This window comes from Leopardus geoffroyi, chromosome C1 (genome assembly GCF_018350155.1).
Source record: "Leopardus geoffroyi isolate Oge1 chromosome C1, O.geoffroyi_Oge1_pat1.0, whole genome shotgun sequence".
Taxonomy (NCBI): Eukaryota; Metazoa; Chordata; class Mammalia; order Carnivora; family Felidae; genus Leopardus; species Leopardus geoffroyi.
Genome location: NC_059328.1, coordinates 55,316,907 through 55,344,544, shown reverse-complemented (window position 1 = coordinate 55,344,544; position 27,638 = coordinate 55,316,907). Strand labels below are relative to the sequence as shown.

At 35.1% G+C, this 27,638-nt stretch overlaps 1 protein-coding gene and 1 non-coding gene across 2 annotated transcripts in view; one reads left to right on the top strand and one right to left on the bottom strand.

Moving 5' to 3' along the window:
* Window positions 1-27,638, top strand: part of DNAI4 (dynein axonemal intermediate chain 4) — an 87,870-nt gene that overhangs the window by 32,914 nt on the left and 27,318 nt on the right. Inside the window, 6 exon segments of the mRNA XM_045477767.1 lie at window positions 122-306; window positions 2,146-2,258; window positions 4,118-4,274; window positions 8,132-8,271; window positions 16,552-16,707; window positions 24,093-24,287. Of these exon segments, the coding sequence (XP_045333723.1) occupies window positions 122-306; window positions 2,146-2,258; window positions 4,118-4,274; window positions 8,132-8,271; window positions 16,552-16,707; window positions 24,093-24,287 (946 nt within the window).
* On the bottom strand, window positions 16,738-16,840 carry LOC123600204. The gene has a single exon (XR_006713568.1). It is a non-coding gene; the product is annotated as a U6 spliceosomal RNA (small nuclear RNA).

Below are 27,638 nucleotides of genomic sequence, written 5' to 3'. Positions count from 1 at the left end.
AAACATACTTATTTTTTTCCTACCACTTTTTTTGTTTTCTAGGGCCTATTTATTCAGAACCCTCCACCATTTTTTTTTTTTTTTTTTTACCTATTTCATTTTAAATAATGATTTTCCACAGGTAATTGATGCACATGGAGTTGATGTCACTCCCCGACCTCTTTATCATCCAGATCCACATACAGGTACAGCAAAGCCAAATAAACTACTGACATCACGAGAAGGATCATTTGCAGCAGAATTTATATCTTCTTATAGCCTTTATCAGAATACATTAAATCCTAGTATGTTAGGGCACTTTACAAGGTAGAGTATACAATTCTATTGTTCTTTTTTATATCACATGTGCTGTCTTTTCATTTAAGTTGTATGTATGTAACTTAGATGTCAGTTGTCTTCAGTCTCCCACCTGCACTCTATGTTAGTGTGCCATCTCTATGTTCCCCTCATGTTTTACTTAGGTGTAGAGGTTTGCATGTCTTAAGAGTTCTCCAATACTCGGGGCGCCTGGGTGACTCAGTTGGTTAAGCGTCCGACTTCATGATCTCATGATCTCATGGTTTCTGAGTGCGAGCACCGCCTCAGGCTCTGTGCTGATGGCTCAGAGCCTGGAGCCTGCTTCAGATCCTGTGTCTCCTTCTCTCTCTGCCCACTACCCCCCACCCCCACTTGTGCTCTGTCTCTCAAAAATAAATAAATGTAAAAAAAAATTGAAGAATAAGAATAAAAAAGAGTTCTCCAACACTCACACCAAACATTTCTGAGAAAATATATGGGTTTTATACAAGTTTTCTTGAGGAACCAAAAGATGAGGCTAATCACATACCTACAGACGTATTTATTCTGTTTCTTTTATGCTACAACTTATGGGAAGAAGCAGCTCCGCTCCCCCCAATATCCCATGTAAATCCATGTTCTCCTAGGGTTTGATTTATCTTTTGTTTCATAATTTTTTTGTAAATGAAATGTTATGCATGTGTTATGTAGACATTTTATGTAAGTGAAGTGAAATTTTATTAATGTTTATGGTAGAGAAGTTCAGAATGTTTGCAATAATTAAACAGTATGTCCTAAAATAATCTAAAGATTACGGGGAAATATTTGAGTGTGTAATTTTCCATTTGACCAATTAAAAGTTCCAGAAGTTAACTAAGCACATTTTAGGAGAAAATATGCTGCTCTAGAGGCTGACTCAAAATTTGCATGCAGTAGCCATAGGAGTGCTCTGTAAAACAAAGAATATTCCAGTAAACTGTATCTACCCTTTAAAAAAAAAATTACTTACCTATTTTTGAGAGAGAGAGAGCACAAGTAGGGGAAGAGAAGAGCAGAGAGAGAGAGGAAAACACAGAATACACAGTAGGTTCCAGGCTCCAAGCTGTTAACACAGAGCCAAACTCAGGGCTCAAACTTATGAACTATGAGATTGATGACCTGAGCCGAAGTCAGATGCTTAACCGACTGTGCCACCCAGGCGCCCCCACTGTACCTACCTTTTTGAGGACAAGTTGGACCTATAAGTAGAAAGGGGAGAAAAGTATATAATATCACAAAATTATGTTGCTTACATGTTTAAAGAAATTATCTTTGTATTCTTCAGTGTATTGATTTCCCAACCAGTACATAGATTTTCTCTTAATTAAATCTTGAGAGGGCCTTTATAAAATTGAATAAATCACATTTAAGATGGGGTTTGAGTGAAGAGCAGAAAATTGGTGAAAAATGAAAGGAAGAATGTTCTAGGCTGAGACTCTAAAGTAAGAGAGTGCCAAAAGATTGAGGAACTTAAAAAGGGGGTAGGATGGGGGAAATGTGATAAATGAAGATGGAGAGACTGGATAGATAAGCTGTATTTTAGCTTTTTATTCTAAATATATTGGGTTTCCATCACAGGACTTTGGACATAGGTTTGACATGTTTTATCCCTAAATTATATTTATAATGACTTTTGTTTTAATACTGACTTTTTACTTAAGGAACATTACAAATCAGCTTGATGTTTAAAGAAGTAGTTTACTTTTATCAATTTTTCTTATATGATTATAGGATGTTTGATTTCTCAATATGATAATGTTTTTGTTCATGTATTCAATTACCCATAAGAACATCTAAATAAATGAATAATTTTGTTTTTCATTATTAAAGGTCAGTTTTAGGAAGCAGTATAGTTTCTAAGTCAAGTGTATCTACTACTGAATCAATAGCAGAAGACCTAGAAGAACCATCCTATAAACGAGAAAAATTGACTAGTTTTACAGGTAATGAAAATGTGATCATTTATTTCAGTATCAGTCCCTTATTTCTTTAGCAAATATACTTATTATTTGTCAGGTACTTGAGATAAAAGAACTCTGGTAATGATTTCTAAATGCTGGCCAGAGGGGTAGCTACGTGAGAATTACCAGAGTAGTATCAATGTTCCCAAGGTGAGAATCTTGTACCACCAGCCTCAGGAAGCACAGATCCTGTTTGAGAAGTGCTTTGCTTCTAGGGCACCTGGGTGGCTCAGTCAGTTAAGCCTCTGACTTTGGCTCAGGTCATGATCTCATAGTTGAAGAGTTTGAGCCCCACATCGGGCTCTGTGCTGACCACAGAGCCTGGAGCCTAGAGCCTGCTTCAGATTCTGTGTGTCCCTCTCTCTCTGCCCCTCCCTGCTTGCGCTCTATCTGTCTCTCTCTCTGAAATAAACATTAAAAAAAATTTTTTAGGAGTGCTCTGCTTCTAACTCAGGAGATAAGTCATTCTGTTACACTGTGATCAGTGCCATAAGAGGACATATGTAGAGTGTGATGGGAGCACTTTGAATGGAAAGATTAACACCTTTGAGGTGGGAAAAAAGAAAAGAATTAACAGAGAACAGTATTGACTTTTGAGTTTTTAAAGATGATTAGTAATTTATCAGGAGAACAAATAGGGGTGGCTTCTTCCAAGCAGAACATAAAACATGAGGTAAAGGATTATGAAAGTAAAGGTAAAAAAATGAGGAAATAATAGATGATCAAAAGTGCTGGGTGAAGTGGGTACCTACTTGAGGAACGCTTGCCTTGGAGTGCAGTAAGAATGTCTCTTCCGCTAAGATGATAATGAAGGATTAATGAAAATATTCATAAGGTTGGAAAAGTGCTTCATAGACTCTTTGGTGTTAAGATATGTAACAGGAATACTTCTGACAACAAGTAATGCCCAACTACCACTGGCTTAAATAATCATTTATTTTTCTCACATTAAAAGAACTTAAAAGATTGATAGCTTTTGGATCGGATCTTGTGGCTTAACTGTGAGACTGTAGATTGGCGACTCTGCTGTTCTCTTTCCTTAAGCCTTTTCTTCTTCCTTCTTGCTTCATGGTCTCAAAATATCTGCCCCAGCTCTGGATATTATATGCACATTAAAAGCAGAAAGGAGTGGGGCGCCTGGGTGGCGCAGTCGGTTAAGCGTCCGACTTCAGCCAGGTCACGATCTCACGGTCCGTGAGTTCGGGCCCGCGTCGGGCTCTGGGCTGATGGCTCAGAGCCTGGAGCCTGTTTCCGATTCTGTGTCTCCCTCTCTCTCTGCCCCTCCCCCGTTCATGCTCTGTCTCTCTCTGTCCCAAAAATAAATAAACGTTGAAAAAATAAATAAATAAAAAAAAATAAAAGCAGAAAGGAGAAAGGCAATAGCTCCAGCCATATCACTTTTATTTATCGGGAAAGTAAAAGTTTCCCCAGGAAAGTCTTCTTTCCTACGTATTTCTACTGTTATCTCATTGGCCAGAACTCTGTCACATGGTGACCCCTAGCTTCAAGAGAGGCTAGGAAACTAAACACTTGATTTTCTTAATGGAAAGAGGCAAGGGAAGGGGGAAAGCCTTAGCAATGAAAACTTGGCAATCAGCAGTGTCTGCTGCAGGAGGGAAGATCATCCTCTCAGAGATAGACAAGGAGCATTGGATTATTATTGTAATCTTCCCCAGACTCAGAGGGATTGAATCCCTCTGAAGGGATTGAATACATCTCACAATATGGTCTGTTCTTTGACCACATAAAAGCCACCTGCAATATATGACCCATCATATTTTGGTAAAATGATAATTAAAATAGCAATTAGTAAATGATTTTTATTAAGTCGTGTATTTTAGATTTACGAGTTGTGAGAGCAACACCTGGAAAAATTGTAACAAAAGAAGACCTAGAAAAGACTATAGAGATAATACTCACAGAGACGGAAACACTAAGATTTTTTAACCTACCGACAGTCATGGTTTCTGTAGAATCTGAAGAAGCTATGAAAGTAAGGTATGTATGGCTCAATTGTCTATATTGCTTCTGTAATTTAAATGCTAAGTCAGAGGTTCCTATCCTTGTTTCTGTTTTGGGGCATTCCTGGATAAATACTGGTGGCATATGTGCTTGGTGAAGTTCTATATAAAGTTATATATGTGCCTTATGAAATGACATGAAAAGTGTTTGTGGGTTTTTTTTTTGAAAACTATTTATGTTGTATGTACTTTTTTCTAGAGGAAGAACCCATAGGTTTACCATACTCTTTAAAAAGTGGGTACACTACTAAGTCAAATAATAAAAGAAATAAAGGAAGCTTCCAAGTCTCAATAAAAGTTTTAATGATATTTTTTTTCTTTTATGCATATGTAAGTTATTTCCAGTTTAAAAGAAAGGACTGGGGTGCCTGGTTGGCTCAGTAGGTTAAGCGATTGACTCTTGATTTTGGCTCAGGTCATGATCTCATAGTTCGTGGGATCAAGCCCAGCATGGGGCTCTGTGCTGACAGTGTGGAGCCTGCTTGGGATTCTGTCTCCCTCTCTCTCTGCCCCTTCCCCAGTCATGCTCTCCTTCTCTCTCTCCCTCAAAATAAATAAATAAAACATTTTATAAAAATAAAAATTAAAAAATAAAAAGAAAGGCCTGACATTTTTATATTCAAAACTTAAGTAAAAATATGTTATTGGAAAATAACTGAATTTACTATATTAGAGCAGATTTTCCATTGCTCCTTATTAATGAATTCAAATAGATCATTAGTTTTTGCCTCATTTATTTTGCCTCATTAAGGATTGTTATGCCTTTTTGGGAGAATTTGGGAGAATTGACCCCTTTATCATTATGTAATGCCCCTCTATAATGCCCCTCTGATAATTTGCCTTGCTCTGAAGTCTGCTCTGTCTGAAATTAATTTAGCTACTGTAAACAGATTTTTGGGGTGCCTGGGTGGTTCTGTCAGTTGGGTGTCCGACTTTTGATTTCAGCTTGTTTTGTTGATCCCAGGTGCTGGGCCTGGAGCCTGCTTGAGATTCTCTCTCTCTTTATTCCTCTGCCCCTCTCCTGTGCTCGTGCTCTCTCTTTCAAAAATAAAAAATATATATACATTATTAATATAGTTATTCAGATTATTTAGATTCAAATATAATTTGAATATGATTCAAAGTACTAAAAATCTATCATTAAAATATTTTTAGGATATTATTCTTACCCAAATATAAAATATCCTAGAATTATTTGGACTATAAAATATAGTACAAGTAGATCCTGAATAACACACTTTGAAATTCTTAAGACATAAGGGAAAGCTCTTAACACCAGAAAAAGGAAAGGAGCAAATAACAAATGGATAGATAAGTGATCTGAAATCAGAGATGGAGAGATGCTAGAAGCAAACGTTAAAATTAACACACGGATCTAGAGTCCAGCAGATCTTGGACCCCCACAAATTAAGAGAACTAAAAGAGACATTTTTGTATTAAGCAAAATCCTTAAAAGGATTTCAGTTATCTCAAGTGATCCCAGGTTTCAAAGCTAATGTCATAAGCAAACATGAATTTTCTCTGGAGGAAAGCATATCCCATTTAGACTCAAGATTCCCTCAGATTGAGTTTGGTAAAAATACACCAAACCAATAAAAAAGTACTATGAATGAGAATTAAAAGAAATAACAGACCAGAGATCTACACCCTGAGGACTATGGATAATGAGATCTTAGGACTCTATTATGAGATATAGAATATGAAATATATGTGAAATATTTAAATAAAAGATAGTGTTAACACCTCACTAACATCAAGAAACTATCGAAATGATGACTCATATTTGCAAAAACATCTAAAAAGAACTTTAAAATAAAGTATATTTATATAATTGTTGAAGTTAAACAGAAAACATTGAATTTAAACACGACATAATCAAACAGATTTAATAAATTGAAACATAGATCTGGATAAATTCTACAAAATAAACCTTGGAAAGAAAAATGTGATATAAAGTATGAAAGAGAAGTTAAAAAAAGAAATTGACAATAGAATAAAGGTCTAAAATGCACCTGGTTTGTTCCAAAATATCAAAATACGAAGAATGGAGGAGATGAACTATTCAAAGAGAGTGGGTAAGGATGTTCCCAAGCTATTAAGACACCATTTTACAGAAACGAATAAATAAAAAGAAATCCACAAAAAAGAAATGCACTTGGTGCATTATATTGATACTCCAGAATAGCAAATACTAAACGAGGATTTTACTTTTTATTTTTTATCAGTGTTTATTTATTTTGAGATGGAGAGAGAGCAAGTGGGGGAGAGGCAGAGGAAGAGAGAGGGGGACAGAGGATCCAAAGTGGGTTCCCTGCTGATGGCAGAGATCCTGATGCAGGACTCCAAACCTGCAAACCGTAAGATCATGACCTCAGCTAAAGTTGGATGCTTAACTGACTGAGCCACCCAGGCACCCCCAAAAGAAGATTTTAAAAACAGAAGGAAAAAAGAAAAAAAAATCATCTACAGAGAAATAATTAAACCAACAGCATTACTAGGGACAAAGAAGATCACTTTATAATGATAGGAAGGTATAATAATTTTAATCTTGAATACTCCTAATAAAATAACCTCAACGTATATGAAGCAAAAATTAGAAACTTGTTAAGTATAAGTAGGTGTGTTAAACTTGCTTCTCTTAATTACTGTATGTCAACCAGATATAAAATTCACATAGATATAGAAAATTTGAACCAAAGACATAATTTAATGATCACATATAAAACTCTGCATTCAATAGAGAATACACACTCTTTTCAAGCACACACCAATTATTTTTAAAAATCATTCATGCACAAGACCATGAAACAAGGTTTCAAAAATTCCAAAGAAATAGTATCATACAAACTCAATTTTCTGACCACAAATAGAATTAAGTTAAAAATTAATAACATAAATCTCAATTAAAACACAGACACACATTCAGATACACATTTGGAGGTTAAAAAGCACATTTTCTAAATTCCTTATGAACCAAAGAAGAAATCATAATTGGAATTTAAGAAATACTCAGAAGTAAATAATTATTAAAATAGCACATACCTACAGGATGGCACAACTGTAGTACTCTGAAGGAAATTTATAGCTTTCAGTGTTTATAGCAGAGTTCATAAAAACTGTGTGAAGATCGTGCCAGCATGTCGTTGGGCACTGAAAATATAGTTAAGTAGAGTCTTTTGGGGGTAGTTTAGTGCAGTGTTTTCTTTTCTTTGTCATGTTTATTTTTGAGAGAGAGGGACAGAGCACACGTGGGGAGAGGGGCAGAGAGAGAAGGAGACACAGAATCTGAAACAGGCTCCAGGCTCTGGACTGTCAGCCCAGGGCCCCACGGGGGCTCAAACTCATGAACCACGAGATCGTGACCTGAGCTGAAGTCGGATGCTAACCGACTGAGCCACCCAGGCGCTCCAAGTGCAGTCTTTTCCTGAGGAGTTTTTTGAACTCTCACTTCACATTTGGTGAAATCCACATTAAAAAGAGTAATTTTATTTTATTTTATTTATTTTTTTTAAATATATGTTTTTTTTTTTTTTTTCAACGTTTATTTATTTTTGGGACAGAGAGAGACAGAGCATGAACGGGGGAGGGGCAGAGAGAGAGGGAGACACAGAATCGGAAACAGGCTCCAGGCTCTGAGCCATCAGCCCAGAGCCCGACGCGGGGCTCGAACTCACAGACCGCGAGATCGTGACCTGGCTGAAGTCGGACGCTTAACCGACTGCGCCACCCAGGCGCCCCAAAGAGAGTAATTTTAAAGAGAAGGCATAATATAAAGAGATAATATCCATGGCAATAATTTTTATTAATGAGTTGAATATACTTTATTTTTTATAGGCAGAGAAACAAGAATTATGAGACCCTTTGTAGAAATAGATTAGGCAATGATTTATATGCTGAAAGGATGATGCAGACTATTAATGGAGCACCAAAGAATAAAGATGTTCAGTGTGACAAAATCATAAAAGAAGACAAAGGTAATTTATATTTCATTCTGCTTGATAAAGTACATATTTTAATATACATTCTTTGAGTCTGTCAGTTAACAAATAAATGTTGAAATATATGAAGTAAAGATAGAAATACTTTGGTCAAATCACAATAGCAGCTAGGTCCTGTAATCTATAGCTTTTAGAACTTGACAAATAATGAGTAATAAATATAAATATAGATGATTTAGATAACATAATTATAATTTTGATATTTATAGACACTCTATTATAGAATTTTGTACTCTTCAAATGTTTATGAAACATTTAGAGAAACTGATTGCTTAACCATAACTAATAACATTTAAAATGTGCCAGACACTATTCTAGGCCTTCCACATTTATTAACTGGTTTAATTCTCACAACAACACAATGAGGTAGGTACTATTGTTACTCTCCATTTTTGGAGGCAGAAACGAGCAAAGAGAAGTTAGCTAACTTGACCAACTTCACTCAGCTAGTATGGCACACAGTAATACCCTCAGACAGTCTGGTTCTAGAACCTGTGCTCTGTACTATACTTACTGTCTCTCAAGTTCATAAATTCATAACCCTGCATAGCCAAAAATTCTGTGAGGTAGGGCCAGAAAGGTAATTAGGTAAAAGTTATTAATTTTAATGGCTTTTGTTATTCAGCAAAATTATAAGCTAGTTCTTTGAAAAGATTAAAATAAAACTTCTAAGCAAATGCTAAGTCAAGCCAAGGGTAACTTATAATTAGTAGGAAAGTTTTGTGGCATTCTTACTCACTCTTGCCCTACTCCCCTTCTCAGTGTGGTGATGGTCAGGACACACAGGTGGTAAAGCAGCTGTGCATATTGCATTCTCAACAAATATTTCAAAGTAAATGAACAACTCATCTCTCTTAGAGGCAAAAGAATACAGTGGAGTCAAACAAGAAACACACTGTAAGCCTGAGAGAAAAAGCTAGGGAGGGAGATCTTTGGGAAATTAAGATATTAAAAAAGGCTTGTATGTATAGGGAAATTTAGAAAGTCATGTGCATGCCTAGGACAAGATGCAAGCTCAGGAAAGACTTGAAAAGATCCTAAGCTTTCCCCTCTGGCTGATCTCAGGCTTAGTACAGGCAGGAAGTGAAGGCTAAGGCATAGATGTAAACAGCCTGGTTAAGCATTAAAGGAATACCTTAACATTGACCCACTCTACAAAGACCCAGAGAGGTTTTTTTATCCTTTGTTTGTCTGTTTCTTTTCTTTTTCTTTTCTGTCTTGTTTTTTTCTGATGGACTGGTCGGAGAGGGTGGAGGAATTCAGGTATTCAAGGAGATCTCTGTCATGACACTTGCTGACCAGAAGTTTCTGCGATGATACATGACAAAGAATACAGACTTTATAAAAATAGTTTAGAAACATCACTAAGCAAACAAACAACGAGTACTCACAGCAAACTACAAAAACAAACTCCAAGGAGCAAGAAGAATCTGATTTCCAGAGTTACCACATTATTATATTCAAAGTGTTCAGTTCTAAAAAAAAATTACAAAGGATAGAAAGAAATAAGAAAATATGGCCCATTTGAAGAATAAATTAACTGAAACTCTCCCTGTGGAAGTACAGACATTGTATTTATTAGCCAAAGACTTTAGATCAATTGTATCAAACGTTCTGATAAAGCTAAAGGAAACTATGGGCAAAGAGCTAAAGCAAACAAGAGTGGTGTATGGAAAAAAAAAGAATATGAATAAAGGGACAGGAATTATAAAAAGAAACCAAACATAAATTCTGGAGATTAAAAGTACAATAACTGAAATGGAAATTCTAGAGTTATCCGTGGCAGATTTGAGCAGGCAGAAGAAAGAATCTGCAAAGACATGTCAATTGAAATGATCTAGTCTGAGGAGAAGAAAGAAAAAAGAATAAAGAAAACTGAACACAGCCTGAAGGACCTATGGGGCTCCACCAAGCATATCAATATACACAGAAAGGGAATTTCAGAATGATAGGAGAAAAAAGAGGTAAGGGGAACAAAAAATATTTGAAGAAATAATGGCCAAAAAACTTCCCAAATTTGATAAAAGTCATGAATCTGCATATCTGAGAAACTCAGCAAACTCCCAAAAAGATAAACAAAGAGATCCACACTCAGACACATTATAATTAAGTGTTGAAAGAGAATCTTGAAAACAGCAAAAAAAAAAAAAAAAAAAAAAAGTGACTCTTTTCATGTACAAGGGATCCTCAATAAGATTACACCCAATTTCTCAGAAACCATGGAGTTCAGAAGTCAGTGGGATGCCATACTTAAAGCGATGAAAGAGAAAACTGTCAACCAAGAATTCTATATCCTTCAAATAATCCTCATGAGGGAGAAATTAAATAATTAAGATTAAATACTTTCCCATGAAGGAGACAATAAGACATTCCCAGATAACAAAAGCTAAGACAATTTAGCATTAGTAGAATTGCCTTATAAGAAATGCTAAAGGGACTCCTTCAGGCAAAAATGAAAGGACACCAGACAATAACTTGAAGTCATATGAAGAAATGAAGAGCACTGGAAAGGTAACTACATAGGTAAATACAAAAGTCAGCATTATAATTTTGGTTTGTATCTCCAGTATTTTTGCAATATAATTTAAAATAAATGCATAAAACAATAATTATAAAACTATACAAATGGACACACAGTATATAAAGATGTAATTTGTGACAACATCAACACAAAGTGGGTGTGATGGAGCTCTATAGTTCTTGTATACTATTGAAGTAAGGTAGTATTAATTCAAAATAGATGGTTAAAATTTTAAGAAATTAACTGTAATCTGCAAGGCAACCACCAAGAAAATAACTCAAAAATTACAAAAAAGAAAATTAGATAGGAATCAAAGCAGAACACCATTAAAAAATCAAGTAAACACAAAAGAAGGCAGTAATGAAAGAATTGAGGAACAAACACATAAGACATAAAGAAGACAAAAATGGAAGAAATCCTTCCTGAATAGTAATTGTTTTAAATAAGTAGATTAAATTCTCCAATTAAAAGGCAGATATTGGTAGGATGGGTTAAAAAACAAAAACTAAACATGATCCAAGTATATGCTGTCTAATAAGAGACTCACTTTAGAGCCACAGACAAAAATATGTAAGGTGAAAGGATGTAAATAGCAACCAAAAAAAGCTGAAAGGGCTTTACTAATATCAGACATAGTAGACTTTATATAAAATTATTACAGGAGCCAAGCAGCATTATATACTGATAAAAAATTCAATCCATGAACAAGATATAACAATTATAAACCCGTATGTACTCAACAAGAGAGCCTCCAACTATATGAAGCAAAAATTGATAGGATTGAAGGGAGAAAATAGGAAGTTCTACAATAAGAGTTGGGACTTTAGTACCCCACTTTCAATAATGGGCAGAACAACCAGAGAGATTATCAATGAGAAAGAAAATAGAGGACTTGAATAATAATATAAACTAGGCATAACAGACATATACACCATCCCCAAACATCAGAAAACACATTTTTTTCTCAAGTTCACATGGAAAACTCTCCAAGATACACCATTATGTTAGGTAATAAACAAGAGGTAATAAAAATTTTTAAATCAATATCTTTTCTGACCACACTTAATGACATTAAAACCCTATAACAAAAGGAAAACTGGGAAATTTAAAAATATTTAGAAATTAAACAACACACTTTTAAATGATTTTTTTAATGTTTATTTTTGAGAGAGAAAGGGGGGGGGAGAGGGGAGGGGCAGAGAGAGAGGAAGGCACAGAATCTGAAGCAGGCCCCAAGCTCTAAGCTCTCAGCACAGAGCCAGACGCGGGGCTCAAACTCACAAAACACAAGATCGTGACCTGAACTGAAGTGGGACACTTAACCAACTGAGCCATCCAGGCACCCCAAACAACACACTTTTAAGCAACCAGTGCATCAGAGATGAAAGCACAAGGGAAATTAGAAAATATTTTGAGATGAGATGAATGAAAATGAAAATAAAACATAACAAAACTTATATAGTGAAAGTAGTGCTTAGAGAGAAATTTACAGCTGCAGATACATTTAAAAAAGAAGATCCCCACCTGAAACTAATGTAACATTATGTGTCAACTATACTTCAATAAAAAAAATAATAAAAATCTCAAATCAATAATCTAACTTTACACATTAAGAATGAGATAAGATAAAACTAAACCAAAAGCCAGCATAAGGAAGGAAATACTAAAGATTAGAGTGGACATAGAGAAAAACTAATGAAACTAAAAGTTGGTACTTTGAAAAGATCAACAAAACTGACAAATCTTTAGTTAGATTGACTAAAGAAAAATAAGAGAAGATTCAAATTACTAAAATGAAAAGTGGAAGTGAGGACCTTACAGAAATGAAATAGATTATTAAAAAAAGTGAACATTTGTATGCCAATAAATTAAATAGCTAAATGAAATGGACACATTCCTAGAAATCCTTCCCTGCCCAGACATGTTCTGTTTTACCCTGACTGCTGCAGAGACGACATGATGAACAGAAAATATAGAACATCCCACTTACCTAAACGTACTTTCATTGGATATTCGATGCCCAGCTTGTCAGGTGCCCTCTGAAGATTAAGTTCTGTGTTTCCAAGGACACATTCATGATCTCACCATGTGATTTCTTCATAAGTGGCTCTTGTAAATTCTCAGAGAAGCTGAAGTCAGAATGTGACCCAGACTGTTCTGATGATCTTCTCCTGAGAGTCCTCCTTTCGTAGTCCTCCTCTAATAGTAGTGATTTTGTTCTCTTTTTATTCATCTGTGATAGTGTTTGCTATTCAGTTTTTAAAACTAGAGTATATATTGTGTAGGTCTACATATATCCGAGAGCCTTACCTGAGGTTTTCTAAGAAGAAACCTCTGCAGAAAGAATCTGAGTGCACATAGTTTATTTTGGAGGTAATCCTAAGAAACACTGGTAGGGGAGTAAGTGAAACAAGAAAGGGTAGGCAGCCAACAAAGTTTATGTGATCTAACAAATTACCTCTTTGGGTAACGAGTTCAATACTGCTAGAGAATCTGGGAGCCAGAGTTATCTTATCATGCTCCAACTTTCTAAATCATTGTTTGAAGGCTGATGGGCTTGTTAGTTCCTTGGTACTTCTGGCCTGATTTGTGCACGTCAAAGTGGCCCTAGTGGCCAAAGATGGCCCCAAGCAAAACAATATAGGTGCTGGCAGTTGGAGATTGGCCAGTAAGAGGTAATGCATAACAGATACGGGCAGGACACTAACAGCATCTACCACAGGAGAGAAACCTTTTAAAGCAAAGCAAGAGTACGACCATTCCAAAAGTTAGGACTAAGTGGATGTGTTTCTGTTTGAGGTAGCTAGAAGGAGGTGGGCTATGATAGAAGAGTGTCTAGGAGGCTTCTAATCACCTGGAGATGTTCTATTTCTTATCCTGGCTGGTGAGTACATGGTAGTAATTCTTTACACATATAAGTGTTATACACTCTTCTATGAATGATAGTATTTCATAGAAAAGTTTAATTAAAAATAATGAGAGATAGTCCATATTCAAAAATTTCAGTGCAGACTAATTAAATATTAAAGTCTTATGGATCAGTAAAAAAAGAATATGTCTTCCTTGCCTGATTTGGGATGAAATTGAAAGAGATTCAGGAGTCAGAGAGATGGAAGTCAAATATTAGCTTTATTACTGATAAAGTTAATTGAAAAAATGTAGTCTTAAATCCGCAGCTAAGTGGTATTGGCATTTCTTCCTTTCAGAATAGATCTTACCAGTCGTAATTAGCACAGCTAGACCAGCACAGACCTTCCTTTTTAGGGGTGAGACCAGATCAGGAAGCATGCTTTCTGCCATTGAACAGACCTAACAAAAGAATCTGGAAGTGGCTAAGCACAATGCCTTCTAAACTGTCCTGTAGGATTAGTCACTTTTCTCCGCAGTGAGCGAATGAGGGTTATAGTGAGGTCAAGGTGTTAATTTAGCTGAAGTTCCCTCTGTAAAGATTCACAGAGAGTGAAGGAAAAGTTTCCACCTGACAGTATACATATAGTAGTTTATTATAAAAGTGGCATTTCGAATAAATAGATAATTCAATAAGTGTATAATTCAATAAATCTTTGCAGATTTCATAAAACCAGCTTGTTTTCTATGGATATTATACTACAATAATGTCTTTTATAAAAACGTGTGTAGGGGCTCTTGGGTGGCTCAGTCGGTTGAGTATCCCATTCTTCATTTTGGCTCAGGTCATGATCGTGGAGTCGTGGGATTGAGACCCAGGTCAGGCTCTGCACTGAATATGGAGCCTGCTTAAGATTCTTTCTTTCCCTCTGCCCCTCTCCACCCACTTGCACATGCATTCTCTCTCTAAAAAAATTTTTTTAAAAAGCATGATAAGAGCTCATTTCTATTATAAAAAATACACATATCTATTTGTTCATAAGTGACTCTGGAAGGACATAGACCAAAATGTTAGCAGTTATTATCTTTGGGTGATGGAAATATAAGTCATATTTTTCTTTTCTTTTTTCACAGTAAGCATATCTTTTTACTCAGCTAAAATATAAAATTATTTTTCTGCAAATGTTATATGGCTAATTGCTATTCTTTTATAGTCTGAGTTAAACTAATAGAGAGAAACAATATTTTAAAATGGGTAAAAACTGTTTCGGCATATTCTGGACTCAGAAATGCTCAAAACACAGATATAGTTGGGAATGCTTTTTTTCTGATATTAGTTAAAACTTTCTTTAGTATAAAAAACAGTATAAAATTGGGAAGTCACAATCATGCTTTTTTTCTTTTTCTTCAAGAAACAGACTCTTAACTGTAGAGAGCAAACTGATTGTCATCAGAGGGGAGTTGGGTAGGGGATGGGTTAAGTAGGTGATTAAGGATGGGGATTAAAGAATGCACCTTTTGTGATGAGCACAAGGTGTTGCAGGGAAGTGTTGAATTACTAAATTGTATACCTGAAGCTAATATTACACTGTATGTTAACTATCTTGAGTTTAAATAAAAACTTAAACAAACAAAAAAACATTCATTATTTATTGTTTTATTTTGTACATGTTATTATGGCCTGTGGTTTGAGATTTTTTTATTTCTTAGGTTAATTTATGCAAATGTACAAATGTCATGATGGTACCCAAACTAAAATTACCCATGTTATTTGTTATTCTCAAATAAGAAAAAACTTTAAATCACCCTAACATTTTATATTGCTCATGTAATTTATAACATGTACCTTTATTTATGTAGCAATTATTAGTGATCACATAACAGTATATTCCTATTTACTCAAATTACTAACCTTCCAGTTAAAGGAAGAAAAAAGTTTGAGTAGTTCAACGTAGAAAGACACAATTACCTCCTATGATATTTTACTTTATGAACATGGAAATTGTACCCTTTTCAATTAGCGAAATAAGCTAGGTATTCTGTGTATAACTTTGTTAAATATAACTAGGTTTAATAAAATAGAAATGTTACTATGAAATGTGAGTTAATATTCTTGCAGATTGAAAACATTTTGAAATACCAGAGCTCCTTCATTTTGTATCATGAACATAAAAGTTTTAACAATGAGGTGGTTGCATTTATTATATCCAGATCTTGTTTTGATTTTTAGGGAAAATAATTCTTTAGTAAATCACTGGACTTTAAAAATTTAGCAAGTTTAGCCTTAGGAATATGGTCACTGATAAAATAATTGCTACATGAGCCTTTCTTTGTTATATCAATAATGAAAGGGGTTGGAATTCTTTTTTTTATTTGGAGATAAATAATATTGCCAATTTTTGCTTGGAGACTGTTGTTATATTTGCTCAAATGAACAAATATAATGTAAACACAAATTTTTGAAAGAGAAGATAATAACCCTACTACTTTACAAATTTCTTGAGAACAGAATCTACATTTTCCCAGCAAGTATAATCTTTTCATATTAAGTATATAGGAGATGTTATGTGCTAAAAATGGGACTATATTATTATAAATTAAAAGTTCTACAGAATATAAACATATTAACCAGAAGTGAAAGAATGCTAAATGCTTACCATAACACGGTTGTCCAGGTCCATATTAAGCAAGACCTATAGCGACAGACTGATGGGATTCTGCTGCATCAGCTTGGGATGGAAGGGAGAAAGGAGAGGGTATCAAAAAGGATGGTGAGGATAACTTGGAGTTACCATTAAAACACGGAGAGATTTTTCTATAACTAGTTGTGTATAACCTAAACTATTAGAACTTGGTTGAAACTAATTTTTACCCATCTCTTTACTTAGGTATAATGTCCACTACTTGGGATTTGCATGATTCTTATATTGCTATGGAGCTTTCATCTTTACCAGCAAAACAATCTATCCTTGAATCATGTGGTAAAGCAAATGTACCTTCTAAAGATCGAGAGCAAAGAGTGCCAGGGAGTACTACAGAAAAAGGTAAGGTTTCATTTATTTCAGTTTTTTTTTTTTTTAATGGGATGTGTCGCGAATGTGTGTGTCATCTTTGCACAAGATGCTAGTCTTCTCTGTATCATTCTAACATTACTGTACGTGCTGCCTCAGCAAGCACTATCTCAGTTTTTAAAAAGTGACGTTTTCACACGTCATTGTAAGTAAATTCTTTCTTGGCAGTCACAATACTTCATTTCTGGTGAAACGTGAAAAATACAACTTTTATTCAGAAATAGCATTGTTAGTCTTTCACATCATCTTGGACTCTGAACTGAAAAATTTAATTTTTCTTGGATACCTGTCAAGAGCTTCAAAGAGTCTATCTTTCTCTGTTGCTTACTCGCTCTTAAGCTCTCTTTCATATATGTTATGACATATGTTAAATATGTCACCAATATTCTTTTGGTTTTTAAAATTATATTTAAATTATATAGTCATGTAGACTATAGCCATGTTTTACTGAAAGTTGTTTACAATGAAGACCAGTTTATTTTCCCAGAGAACAATGAAGGGGAAGAATGAATTATTAGTTAGCACTAAAGAAACATTGTTTGTTGCTTAAATGTTAATGTCCATATAGTAGTTTTGCTTTTAGAAGCTAAAATTTTTCCTACGAAAAATTGCTAAGAAAAACATCAATCTTAGGCTGAAAAATTACATTGGGACTTCAAAATTGGATATACGTACTCCACCTCTATTAAGGCCATTGACACACAAAAAAAGTGTTAAGTGGAAGGTCCTAAAAGAAAAATGTCTCAATTTGTGGGTCTTTTATTTCTTGTGTATATGGGTGTGTTTTAAAAAGCAAAAAGGAATAATAGAACCATATTCAAGAACTATAATACAAAATAAAAGTATACTCTAGTTTAGCATTATGGCCAATTAAGGGGATAGGGGAGACCATAAGTAGGAAAAGGGAAAAAATAAAAAATAGAAAAAGATAGGCAGCAGAGGTAAATGATCAGATTTATTGAGTGTGTAAAGGAGAGTCAGATAAAAACTCGTAGCATTATTAGATCACCTCTAAAGTCCCTTTTGCCTCTGAGATTTTATAATGCAAATACATAGAAAAAAAGTTAAATATGGCCCATATTTGGTTTAAGAAGTGTTTCTATTCTATTTAAACTTTGAATGTACAGGTTGTATGTTAGCCATTACGTTTGAGGGAAAAAGGGCCATGATTTTCATTTTTGAATGTGTAAGACCCTAGCTCAATTCACAAGGAGAAATTATTTTCTCTCATGGGCTCTTTAAAAAAAATTTTTTTTAATGTTTATTTATTTTTGAGGGAGAGAGAGAGCATGAACAGAAGAGGGGCAGAGAGAGAGGGTGACACAGAATCTGAAGCAGGTTCCAGGCTCTGAGCTGTCAGCACAGAGCCCCGATGTGGGGCTCGAGCTCATGGACTGCCAGATCATGACCTGAGCTGAAGTCAGACGCTTAACTGACCGATCCACCAAGGCACCCCATTTTTTTTTAAGAGAGTTTTAGATTTTGAAAACGTAATAGACATTTGAAGCACAGGTTTAGGGTTAGAGAAAAATTGAGTAGAGAGTACTGAGAGATCCTTCTAATTTCTTCCTTCATCCCTCCCCCAGCCCTTGGTGCAGTTTCCCCTATTCCTAACATCTGGCAATAGTGTGGTATGTTTGTTACAATTGATGAATCAATATTGATACACTATTATTAACTGAAATCCATAATTTACATCAAGGTTCACTCCTTGTGTTGTACAGTTCTATGAGTTTTGTCAAATGCAATATGTATCAGTCATTACAGTTTCATATAGAATAGTTTCATTGACCTAAATATCCCCTTTGCTCCACCTACTCAACATTCCTTCTCACTCCATTCCTCTGACCATCGCTGATTTTTTTATTTTGTCTATAGTTTTGTCTTTTCCAAAATGTCATATAGTTGCAATCATACAATACGTAGCTTTTTCACACTAGCTTCTTTCACTAAACAATATACATTTAAGGTTCCTGTGTGCCGTCTCATGACCTGACAGCTCATTTATTTTTCACTAGAAAATGTTAAATTATGTGGATGTACCACAATGTGTTTATTTATTTATTGAAGGATTTCTTTGTTGCTTCTAGTTTTTGGTGACTGTGAACAAAGCTGCTATGAAAATTCCTGTGTAGGTTTTTGTGTGGACATAACTTTTCAGCTCATTTGGGTAAATACCTAGGAGTACGGTTGCTGGGTCATATAGTAAGGGTATGCTTAAGACTCTTAAGAAACTATGAAACTGTTTTCCAAAGCGGTTGTACCATTTTGTATTACCACCAGCAATGCAAGTGAATGCTTCTGTTGTTCCTCATTCTATCAGTATTTGATACTGTTTACTTAAAAAAATTTTTTTTTAAATGTTTATTTATTTTTGAGAGAGAGAATGAACAGGGGAGGGGCAGAGAGAGGGAGACACAGAATCGGAAGCAGGCTCCAGGCTCTGAGCTGTCAGCACAGAGCCTGATGTGGGGCTCAAACCCATGAACCATAAGATCATGACCTGAGCCAAAGTTGGACACTTCACTGACTGAGCCACCCAGGTGCCCCTGATACTATTTATTTTTAAAACTTTTTAGCTGTTCTAATAGATGTGTAGTGGTATCTCATTATTGTTTCTTTTAATGTTTATTTATTTATTTATTTTGAGAGAGAAAAAGAGAGAGAGAGAGAGCATACCAGTAGAGGAGAGGCAGAGAGAGAGGGAGAGAGAGAATACCAAGCAGGCACTGTACTAATAGTGCAGAGCCTAACATGGGGCTCAGTCTCACTAATGGTGGGATCATAACATGAGCGAAAATCAAGAGTCAGAGACTTAACTGACTGAGCCACCTAGGCGCCCCATCTCATTATTGCTTTAATTTGCAATTCCCTAATGACATGTGATGTTGAACAGTTTTTCATATATTTATTGGTAGATTTATATCTTCTTTGGTGAAGGGTCTAATTGAATTTTATGTTATTTTTTAAATGGGACTGTTTCTTATTGTTGTGTTTTATGAATTATGATAAATTAAGTCCTTTATCAGTTAAGTATTTTGCAAAATTTTCTCCCATTTTGAGGCTTGTCTCTTCATTTTCTTGATCCTTCATATTTAATCCTTTAATTTAATGAAGTTCAATTAAAATTTTTTTTTCTTTTTCAAATTGTGCTTTTGGTATTGTATCCAAAGATTTATCACCAAACCCTAGGTCACCTGGGTTTTCTATGTTGTCTCAGAAAAATGTATAGTTTTATATTTTATTTTATTTTTTTTTTTTTAACGTTTATTTATTTTTGAGACAGAGAGAGACAGAGCATGAATGGGGGAGGGTCAGAGAGAGAGGGAGACACAGAATCCGAAACAGGCTCCAGGCTCTGAGCTGTCAGCACAGAGCCTGACGCGGGGCTCGAACTCAGGACCGCGAGATCATGACCTGAGCTGAAGTCGGACGCCCAACCGACTGTTTTTTAAACATATGGATGACCAATTGTTCATTTGTTGAAGACTCCCTTGAGTTTTCTTGCTCCTTTGTCAAATATCTGTTGAATGAATTTGTGTGGGTCTGTTTCTGAGCTCTATTCTGTTACACTGATCAATTTATCTATTCTTTCACCAATATCCCATTGTCTTGATTAACTGTAGTTCTATAGTAATTCTTAAAATTGGGTAGTGTCAGTCTTATTCTTCTTCAGCATCGTGTTAGCTATTCTTGTTCTTTTGCCTCTCCATAAAAACTTGAGAATCAATTTGTCAATGTCAATAAAATAACTTGGTGGGATTTTTTGACTGGGATTTCACTGAAGCTATAGATCAAATTATAAAACATTGGCATTTTAACAATATGGAGACTTCCTATCCTTGAAAATTTGTTTGGATCTTCTTTGATTTCTTTCATCAGAGTTTTGTAATTTCCTCATGTAGATCTTGTATGTATTTTGTTAGATTTATAACTTAAGCATTTAACTTTTTAGTGCCAATATAAATAATATTATGGTTTTTATTTCAATTTTCTTTTTTGTAAGTTTATTGATTGATTGATTGATTGAGAGAGAGAGAGCATGTAAGAGGGGCAGAGAGAGAGGGGGAGAGAGAGAATCCCAGGCAGACTCCACACTGTCAGCACAGAGGCTGATGTGGGGCTTGAATTCATGAACTGTGAGATCATGACCTGAGCTGAAACCAAGAGTCAGACACTTAACTGGCTGAGCCACCCAAGTGCCCCTATTTCAGTTCTCTGTTGTTCATCACTGGTTTATAGGTAAGCCATTGATTTTTGTATATTAATGGTGTTTACTGCAACCTTGCTCTAATTTTTATTATAATTGGAAAATTTTATATTTTTTCACAATTTATGGGGATTTTCTACACAAACATTCGTGTCATCTACGAAGTGTTTTTTTCCTTTCAAATTTGTATAATTTTTATTTCTCTTCCCTGACTTATTGTAGGACTAGGACTTCTAGTATGATGTTGGATAAAGGTGATGATAAGGAATATCCTAGCCTTGTTTCTTACCTTAGTGGGGAAATTTTGGGATTTTCACCATTAAATATGATGTTCGTTGTAGGTTTTTCATAGGTTTTTTAAAAATCAAGTTGAGGAAATTCACATCTGTTCTTATTCTCCTGGGTTTTTTTTTTTAATCATAAATGACTGTTGAATTTGTCAAAAGATTTTTCTGAATCAAATGTGATTTTTCTTCTTTAGCTTGTGGATCTGGTGAATTATATTGATTGGTTTTTAAGTGTTGCACTAGCTTTGCATACCTGCCCCACTTTGTCGTAGAAGTCTTCTTGTACACTATTAGATTTGATTTGCTAATATTTTGTTGGAGGATCTTTGTGTTGCTTTCATAAACAATATTTTTCTGTAATTCTCCTTTTCTTGTAATGTTTTCATCTGGTATTCATATTAGAGTAATGTCAGTCTAACAAAATGAATTGGGAAGTGTTCTCTCTACTTATTTTCTGATTGTATAAACATCCTTAAATGTTTGATATAATTCACCAGTAAAACCATCTGGGCCTGATGCTTTCTATTTAGAAAAGTTATTAATTGTCTATTCAATTTCTTTACAGATAGAGGCCTATTCAGATTACCTATTTCTCTTTGTGTGAGTTTTGGCAGTTTATGTCTTTTAAGGAATTGCTCCGTTTCATCTAAGTTATCAAATCTGTGGACATAAGAGTTATTCACAGTATTTATTATTCTTTTGGGCTATGGGATCAGTAGTGATGACACCTTTGCTGTTGCTCATACTGACCATTTAGATGTTTTAGCCTGGCTGATGATTATGAATTTTATTGATATTTTCAAAGAAACAACTTTTAATTTCATTGATTGTTTCTGATGATTTCCTGTTTTCAATTTTATTGATTTATGCTTTAATATATATATTAATATATATTTATTACATATTTAATATATATTATATATTATATATTATATATTTTATGTATATATTTGTTTCCTGCTTACTTTAGGCTTATGTTGCTCTCCTTACGCTAGTGCCCTGAGATGGAAGCTTAAATTACTAATTTTTAGATTTTCTTCTTTTTAGTATATGCATTCAATGCTATAAATTTCCCTCAAGCATTCTTTTTGCTGCATTTCACAAGTTTTGATAAGTTTTAGTTTTATTTTAATTTAGTTCAAATATTTAAAAAATTTTAAATTTTATTTGGAACTTCTTCTTTGACCTATTTTTTATTTATATATGTTTTTTAAATTTCCAAATATTTTGGGATTATCCAGCTATCCTTCTGTTATTAAATTCTAGTTTAATTCCACTGTTGTCTGAGAGCACATTTTTTATTATTTCTATTCTTTTAAATTTGTTTAGGTGTGCTTTGCGCCCCAGAATGTGTTCTATCTTGGTGAGCATTCCAAGTGAACTTGAGAATAGTGTGTATTCTGTTTAAAAAGTGTTAAAAGTTTCCAATTATAATAGTGGATGTGTCTAATTCTCCTTGCAATTTTATTAGTTTTTGCCTTACAGATTTGTAGTCTTGATTTTTTGCTGCATAAATGATTAGGCTTGCTGTGTCTTCTTGGAGAATTGATTTCTTTATTATTGTGCAATGCTTCACTTTATTGCTGATAATTTTCCTTGTTCTACAGTCTAATTTGTCTGAAATTAAATATAGCTACTCTGTCTTCTTTTGATAGTATTAACATATCTTTTTAATTCTATCTTTTTAATCTATCTGTGTCTTTACATTTGAATTGGGCTTGTAGACAATATTTAAAAAAATTTTTTAATGTTTATTTATTTTAGAGAGAGAGCATGAGCAGGGGAGGGGCTGAAAGAGAAGAATAGAGATTGAGAATCTACACTGATAATGCAAGGCCCAATATGGGGCTCAAACCCATGAACCATGAGGTCATGACCTCAGCCGAAATCAAGAGCTGGATGCTTAACCAACTGGGCCACCCAGGCATCCCAATAGACAATATTTTTTTTTTAAATGTGAACTTTATTATTATTTAGGCATGGTAAGGCCAACAGATCAGGACACTATTGCCATTGAAATGATAGCTTGTTATATTCACAAATCTCAAGAGGAAGGAACATTCTACACTGTGAGCTACACAGAGAAGTACCAGAGTTGGTCAGGAGGCAGAAAGAATGAAGGGGAAATGTGGCCAAGAGTCTTTGTTGTGGTTTCTGTTAGTAGAATGAGAGAACCCAATCTAATCGTATGGCTACTTAAAAGTAGAGACCTTTCTGAGCTGTGGTCATGGAGAGATGTAATGACAGAAGAAGATCAGAGAGATGCAGTGATGTTGTCTTTCAAGATGGAGGAAGGGTTTTGGGTGGCTTGTAGAAGCTGAAAAAGATAAGTCTCTCTAGAGCCTCCAGAAAGAAACATAACCCTCTTAACTTTTTGGTTGTATCCCAGTGAGACCTGGGTCAGACCTCTAACTGACTGAACTCTTAAAATAATAAATTTGTGTGATTTTAACCTACTAAGTTTTGGGTAGTTTGTTGTAGCATCAATAAAAAATTAACACAATCGTATGGTATTTCTACAAAACAGTAATCCAGTCAGACCTTCATCTGAAGACTAATAATCTTGTTTAAATTTGAAGAACAAGGTCTAGAGATATAAATTACCTATGAGGTTATCATTGCTTATCTTCTGATAAACAGTGCATTTTTGAATGGTTAAGAATTCCAAAATGAAATAATATGTGTATATTTTTCATGTGCTTGGTAGATAAAAGATATTCAATAAATGTTTATTGAAGTTGTTGAATATTGGAGGAAAACAAACAGTAATGACAAAATGTCATTTTAAAATCCTTTGACTGCATGAATCATCTAATACTACTTAAATTATTTTATTTTTGCATCATGTTTGTATTTTACAGATAGTGAAGCTAGTTCTTTAATGGATATAGAAAATGTAATTTTGACTAAAGTCCATGATGATGAAGTAGACCACTCAGAGACAATATTGAAATCTGACAAGTTTCATCAGGATTTATTTTTTATGGAACGAGTTCTAATGGAAAATATATTTCAACCAAAACTTGCAGCTTATCGTCAGCTTCCTATTTTAAAAGGTATTTTTAAAAATCACATTTAGACAAGCTCAAATAATCAAAAAAATTGAATGATGTTATCATTTTTAAATGTAACCTCCAGACTGGATCATCACTTATCAAAAGACATTTATATACCTTTTAGCATTAAACATCCAGATAACAGTAGAATTCAAACTACAGAGCACACAAAAAAGAGGTCACCCCTTAGATTAAAATCTACAAAAGCTTCCATGGCTCTTTTCTCTTCCTTGCCCTTGTACTGAATTGTTTTCTCATATTTAACCCCCCTTTCCATTGCCATTGACACTTTCCAGGTTCTGGTGCTTATTACCTATCCCTAATTTTATTACAGGGGCATTCTTCCTGTTCTTATTGCTACAAATCCCATCTCATATGTTCACAGAATATTTTGAAAGATTTTAGAGATGAATTCAACCCTTCAATTTTTGAATGAAGAAGATGAAGAGTACAGAAACTTTCTAAGTTTAGAGTCTATGACAAAGCTAGGCATTCAACCAAGGCCTGATCTCATTCCAATTCTCTTTCTACTTTACTATCCTGGTGTGCTGATGTATCCCATACACAAGTTTGAACATGGCATTTAACTCTTAAAAAACCTTCAGTATCTTCCCATTTTGTAGAATAAATTACAAACCCTAAGATTTCCCTTGTGCTATTTTTCAGTTAAACCTTACTCCCCATAAACAGGTATTAACCTGACTTTTCTCACCAGAGATTGACTGTTTTGGTATATCATATAAGTGGGTTCATATGGTAAGTACGGTTGACCCTTGAACAAGGCAGGGCTTAGGGGTGATGACCCTGGCACAGTCGAAACTCCAAGTATAACTTTTGATTTCCCCCAAATTAACTACAAATAAACTACTATTGACCAGAAGCCTTACTTATAGCATAAAGTCAATTAACACACATTTTTATATTATATGTATTATGTACTATATTCTTACAATAAAATAAGCTAGAGAAAAGAAAATGTTATTAAAAGAATTCATAAGGAAAAGAAAATGCATTTACAGTTTTGTACATATGTTGGCCTGGGGCAGAGGCAGGGGCTTCAGTCCTGGCCCCAGAATGACAAAATGTGGTTTTCACTAAATAAAGTTGAAATGTTAGAACTGCTTTGGTACACTATAGAGAAAGGTATCCAAAGGCTTTGGGACATTGGAATGTTAGGGTGGATTTATCATGATGACCTGCTTATCCACTATAGAAGTATCCAGATAATACACCTTTTAGCACAATTGTGAAAAATAAATTGGCTGGGTGCCCCAATATCCTTGAAGAATTCTTTGCTCACTTTTCTCTGTAGGTCAGAAATTGTAGTGGGAACTACTGCTAGTCAACTGAGATCCTTAAACAATTAGATTCTGAGTGGCAGGGGATAAGTGGCAGCAGTTAATCACCAATGAAAAGGTGGGCATGGTTACTGTAGGGTAAAGAGCAGTAATCAGAACAGTCTGACTCACAGAGATCCGTGGCATTGGCTAGCTGATCATCATGTCCTTAGAAGAGAAATAGGTAGGTGCTGTATTGGTTTGCTAGCACTGCCATAACAAAATACCACAAACTGGGTGGCTTGAACAACAGAAATTTACGTCCCCATAGTTCTGGAGACTGGAAGTCTGAGCTGAAGGTGTCAGTACAGTTGGGGTTTCCTCTGAGGCCTCTCTTTTAGGCTTGCAGATGACTACCTTCTTGCGGTCTCGTCACTAGGTTTTTTTATCTGTGCTTGTGCCTTCCCTGTGTCTCTCAGTGTATCTAAATATCCTCTTATTATAAGGATAGCAGTCATATTTGATTAGGACCCAGAATAGTGGCCTTGTTTTAACTTAATCACCTCTTTAAAGCCTTTGTCTACAAACCCATTACATTCTAAGGTACTGGGGATTAGGCCTTCCAATATATGAATTTTGGGGAGATAAATCAGCCCATAAAATGTAGTCTCCTCCTAAATTCTTACTTAATCTGTATAAACAGAAGAGTCTTTTCTTTACAAAAGAAAAGTCATAGCCCTTTCAGCAATTTCTAGGCTTGAGTCAATTTGCAGACCCAGAACTCCTTGGATAAAGGGGAGGCTGTGTCTCTTTGAGAAAATATTTCACTACACTACCAAAAATGTATACTGTTAAAATTTCTCTCAGCCTTCCCCAGAGGGGACCTACAGCCTTTTCCAAGAGTGACTGTGTAGTGGGGAACAAGAAATAATCATAAATTTCAGGGATTACTGGACACTAGCTCTGGACAGATACTAACTTCATGAGTCCCAAAACATCACTATGGTTTGTTAGCCGGAAAGGACTTCTAGGAGTCAGGTGACCAATGGAATTTTAGCTCAGGTCCATCTCACAGTGGGTCCAGTGGGTAACTTAACTCATCTTGTAGTTATTTCCGCTGTTCCAGAATGTATACTTTGGAATAGAAATATTTAGCAACTGGCAGAAGCCCTACACTTGATCCTTGACCTATGTAATGGAGGCTATTCTGGTAGGAAATGGATAAGTAGAAGCCACTAGAGCTTCCGCTACCTATGAAAATAGTAAACCAAAGCAATACTATGTTTCTGGAGGGATTGTAGAGATTAATGCTACCATCGAGGGCTTGAAAGGTGCAGAAGTATTGACTCCCATCACCTCCCCCATTCAGCTCATCTGTTTGGCTTGCATAGAAAACGCAGGATCTTGGGGAATAATGGTTGATTATTGTAAACTTAACCAGGTGGTGACTCCAATTGCAGTTGCTGTTCCAGATGTTTCCTTGGCAGCGCAAATTAACACACCACCTGGTACCTGGTATGTGACTATTGACACAGAAAATGCTTTCTTTTTTCTTCAGTACCTGTTGATAAAACCCACTGGAAGCCATTTGCTTTCAGCTGGCCAGGCCAGCAATACACCCTCACTGTCCTATAGGGGTATATCAGCTCTTTAGTTTTATGTCCTAATTTAGTCTTCAGGGAATTTTTCCTTCAACAAGATATCACACTGGTCCATTACATTGATGACATTATGCTGATTAGACCTGGTGAATAAGAAGTAGACTTATTAGTAAGACATTTGCATCCCAGAGGGTGAGAAATAAATCTGATAAAAATTTTTTTTTAATTGTTTAAAGTTTATTTATTTTTGAGAGAGAGAGAGCAGGAGCGGGAGAGGGGCAAAGAGGGAGTGAGATACAGAATCTGAAGCAGGCTCCAGACTGAGCTGTCAACACAGAGCCTGATGCGGGGCTCAAACTCATGGACTGCGAGATCATGGCCTGAGCCGAAGTCAGACGCTTGACCGACTGAGCCTCCCAGGCACCTCTGATAAAATTTCAGGGGCTTTCCACCTCAGTGAAATTTCCAAAGGT